We start from the raw sequence: 4322 nt of genomic DNA, 5'->3' as shown, positions 1-4322 counted from the left end.
ATTCAGCTTGCTTCCGGTTGAAAACAAAAAAGTCTGGCAGGCTCTTGAATCAGTTTTCGTTTTCATTCTTCAAATGTCAAATGGCATAAAATCACTAAAAAATCAGCTTGCTTTTGAACATGTGAAGACCGCTCTACCATGCAAATGCCAGGCAAAGTTGGAACATGCAGCGTGTTTTAGATGGGGTAAAACTAATTGTGCAATTTGGTCCAGCAATACTAAAATAGGGTAAAACGAAAGGAAGAAACTAAGATCAACATCCTCATTTAATCTAGGAGGTCCAATCATGATACATTTCACTAATGCTTTCGTGAAAAAATGTTTACAAGGTAACATACGCAAGATCAATCTGACGGCGCTAGGCTGACATAGCACAAAAAACTATGGATATGATTTTTTGCACGTTTTAGGACAATGCTCAAAGACATGCTTGATCTCTGATATTGGATCTTAAAATTTTTGAAGCACTTTTTGAACTAAACAGTACATGCTGTTTATTTTATGGTTCCACTACAACTGGAATTGAGTATTGAAAAAAAAATTGAAACATAGTATTTAAATTGAATGCGAGATCAATTCTTTGAGTCGCTTTTTGATCAAATGGTTAGATTTCGAAGAGCATTCTTGATTTTTGTTACGGTTGGTTGTTCTTGCATTGATTTGAGGCAGTTGGTTCCAGTCAGCAACGGAGCGCATCGCGAAAATGTTTGAAAGCTAAAGCATTATTTGGTATAGTATTTAGGTTGAAAGGAAATGTCAACATAGGATCCAGTTGTATTTAGCTGTAATTTTGTTTTTTAGCAAACTTCCGTTAAGGCAACATTGAAAAATGGTCAAATTGGTCTGATTGGTTCTGAGGAGAAAATGACACTGAGATGGCCAGATGGTTTCCAAATCTTGCTCATGAAAGAATTTTGACTAGTAACCTTAAAATCGGAGATTCCGGGTAGTTTTCATGTATATGAAATCCCCCCCATGGCCGATTAAAAAAAATCAGTTTTCAGTTGTAGTCAGGTAGACTGATAACAAAAGCTGATCATTATCCATAAATTTACAGATTTTTTTTTAAATATCAGGAAAACTTCGATCTGAGACCATTAGTGTTCCAATAGGAAAATGCTGATACGGACATTGTCCCTGATCTTGTTCTCTTATTTCCAACTCATAAAACAAAGCAAACTACACGGCCATCCATTGACGGATGTCGCCTTTTGAGTCCACGGTTTTATGGCAAGTTTATTGCCGTCATGGTTCTGTGTAATGGTGTGAATTGAAGTATACTGGCTCGGACATGAACCGGTGTTATTTGTTCCCGTAGGAACATGGCATTGCTCAGATGTAGACAATAAACACTGAAACAGCCTCCCCAATATAAAACCATGGAAGACCAGGTGGACCTTTTGGAAGCCCTCTGGCTGGAAGCCAATTCCGACGATGAGGAGCAAGAAACCATCCACGGACTTCCCTGCAATGAGAACTTGCAGCTTGACCCGATGAGCGAGACCGAGCAAACGATGTCGATCAGGCGGATGACAGCCCAGATTTCGTTGAAGCTCCTGCAAGAAAGAGACTCAGGCAAGTTCGGACTTCAATGGCCTTTGGGGACCGATAGATCGCCTGACCGGCCAAAGGCCAAATGAGCGACCTTTCGGGAGGGTGACGAAAGCTTGCTTTGTTTTGGCCATGCACTTAACGACCCATGATGATGTTGAATGTTTAAGTTGTTTTTATGCCCCCATTGATTGACATCCGGAAACACGATTCCTTCTATTCATTGTATCCATTGTACGAGTACTTCGAACCTCGAGGCTGACGAGGCCAAGTGAGACTTGTCAAGTTCCGACGACAGGAGCCGGAAAGGGTTTTTCCCCCTCAATGTCTCAATGTCCCTATTTTGGTCTGGCTGGTACAAACCAGTTCCGAAAACCAGTTCAACGACAGGCATTGAACATTATGAACATGATGTTCATGATTGAACAAGTGAATCATGAGCAAATTATTGTATGAACTGGGGAAAGAGGTCTTTTTGTAGAGTTCCCGGCCTCAAATTGAAACGGTTTGATCACGCCATTTATGTGTTTCAGGAGCACGATCGGCAATTTTATTGACGATGGCTGCCAACATCAATCACGTGAAGAATTTGCTGCAAATTTGCGAGGTGAGTAGCGAACAAAATGTTCGCTTTTCTTCAATTTCAATCTGGGTGAGGTTCGACTTTCAATAATCTAATCTGATCTGTTAATCGTGCTGGGAGTATTTCAATTCATGGAGGCATCATTGTGAAATTAAAACTGGGATTCAATGAGCTCAAAAGTAAATCGCATACCTATATTAGTTTTCTGAAAAAGAAATCGTCACTACCGGCCTATTCCACTAAATCATGCAATCGAGTACGAAAGAACTAACGTTGACATTCTTGTATCTTTTCTTCCGCACTAAATCAAATCAGTTTTATTCTAGATCTAATACATAATTTAAAGGTCAGTTCATTCGTTGTTGAGATCATAGTTCCGATCACACTTTAATATGTCAACATGAGCAATGTTCAAATTCAAGCCCCATTTTTTCGCCAAAGTTTACTTGCGAAGTGGAAAAAAGTGTCATGCATGTCTTTCCATCCTTCCGTGTTGGATGAAACCGATCCTTGGCATTCGCACATGCTGAAATATCCTTAGACCTTCCCAAAGTGACGGCAAGGTTGTGTTTTTTTAAAATTCCTTTCGGTCTTTCTTTCGGCCTTACTTGCGCTTTGGCTCTCGAGCGTGTGTTAATCTTTGGACGTGAAGTACACGAGCTCAAATCCCCAATGCCCTTGGATACAGCGTTGCTTTTGATGGGTATCGCACTAGCAAATCCTGGCGAACAAGACCGAGAGTTTTTGTGTGTTCAAAACATGCAAATGGAAAAAGATGGAAATGGACATTAACGCGCCAGGTGAAAAAGGCCAGCAGACGCTCGATAAAACGGTCGTACATTTCTTAGGGTCTTAATCCCTATTTACAAAAAGGTTTATCATTCAGGAGGGTTTCTTCACAAGTATCTGCGTCAACTTTTTTTGGAAAGCCACGTAGATTGAGAGCTGATCCGTAATATGATCTTTTCGCCCCCATGTGGATCTTGAGTTGAAAGTCCTGGAATTTTGAAGCTTTTTTGAAAAACCTTTAATTAATGAACCCTACCCTAATGATCTGCCCTAAAGCTGGGTCACTTGTGTAGTACGTTATGCTAGGTGGGTGGGAGCGCATAAAGAAGACCGCTCACTTTGTCCGTGGTCAAGTTCGTTGCCCTAGTTAGTTAGTTAGCTGCAGACGTACGTACATACCTACTAGCGACTGCATTTCCAAGAGCAATCTTGAAACCTTTCGTAGCGGCCTAACACGGTCGATTAGATGAGCATCGTCGATTCAGTAAGAACTAGATTTGTAGACAGAGCGGGATGATTCTCTCGAGAACAAGCCTACCAAAGAAACCCCCACTTTGGGGAAACTCGTTGGTCAGGTGAGGTACGTTCTTTATCTGCTAAAGAAAGTCATCCTTTGAAACTTGATTACGATGCACTCGACTCATTCAGCTTGGCAGATTGCACATATTTCTATGTGCTCTATTTGCACTCGTTCACGTGCATGACAATTGAATTTTTTTTATTAATACATCAGCCAGATAAGTGAACTTTGCGTAGGATATGCGATTAAATTTAACAATTTAACAAATGTTTCAAATAATGGGCTCCCCTTAAGAAAAATGAATCTTAAGGGAATTTTCTCATGAAAATGAGAACAAATCAAGCGAATGTTGAAAATTACCTTCTTAGGTCATTGGTCTTATACGAAACTATTTAGCTGAGTTAACTTAGGACTTAGATTGTACAATACTATACTAACGCCAAGCCAGCCCACCGCCACTAGTAAATGATTCACATCGGCATATCGTATGTCCACTGTAGAACAAAAATAAAATTCTCTTTCCTCACTGATTGGTACGGTCTCCATTTTTGATACAGTGTGCGGCCACAAATCCAAAAATCTTATTTAAAGTTAGACGACAACAATTCTATCAAACTCAGGGGAAATAGAAACCAATCTCAGATAGTTGTCCACCAATTCGTAGCTCTTCTAGTTTTGACATTTTGACGTTAGATCGTTCATTGTCACAACAAAGGCCATGCAGAGTGCAATTTACTCTTGTCTGCAAAATACTTAAGAGTATTGATCACTTTAAAATTTGCAATGCTGGCTCGATCCATTTGATTTGAGTGATCAATCATTATCTGGCTGTGCAACCAATTTAAAAAGAAAACGAAAAAAAGCTTGCCCATGAGGAAA

The 4322-nt window shown here is 40.0% G+C and overlaps 1 protein-coding gene across 2 annotated transcripts in view; it reads left to right on the top strand.

The window, feature by feature from the left end:
* The window catches only part of LOC131879094 (cytosolic carboxypeptidase 1-like), a 10593-nt gene that overhangs the window by 308 nt on the left and 5963 nt on the right, over positions 1–4322 (top strand). For both annotated transcript variants that reach the window (XM_059225301.1, XM_059225302.1), the window contains exons 2-3: positions 1319–1575; positions 2085–2158. In XM_059225301.1, the coding sequence (XP_059081284.1) occupies positions 1380–1575; positions 2085–2158 (270 nt within the window). In that variant the 5' untranslated portion in view covers positions 1319–1379. The remainder of the gene's footprint in view (positions 1–1318; positions 1576–2084; positions 2159–4322) is intronic.

This window comes from Tigriopus californicus, chromosome 4 (assembly GCF_007210705.1).
Source record: "Tigriopus californicus strain San Diego chromosome 4, Tcal_SD_v2.1, whole genome shotgun sequence".
In the NCBI taxonomy this organism is placed as follows: domain Eukaryota; kingdom Metazoa; phylum Arthropoda; class Copepoda; order Harpacticoida; family Harpacticidae; genus Tigriopus; species Tigriopus californicus.
Note: the sequence above shows the minus strand (reverse complement) of the source record. Positions and strands in the feature narration are given on the sequence as shown.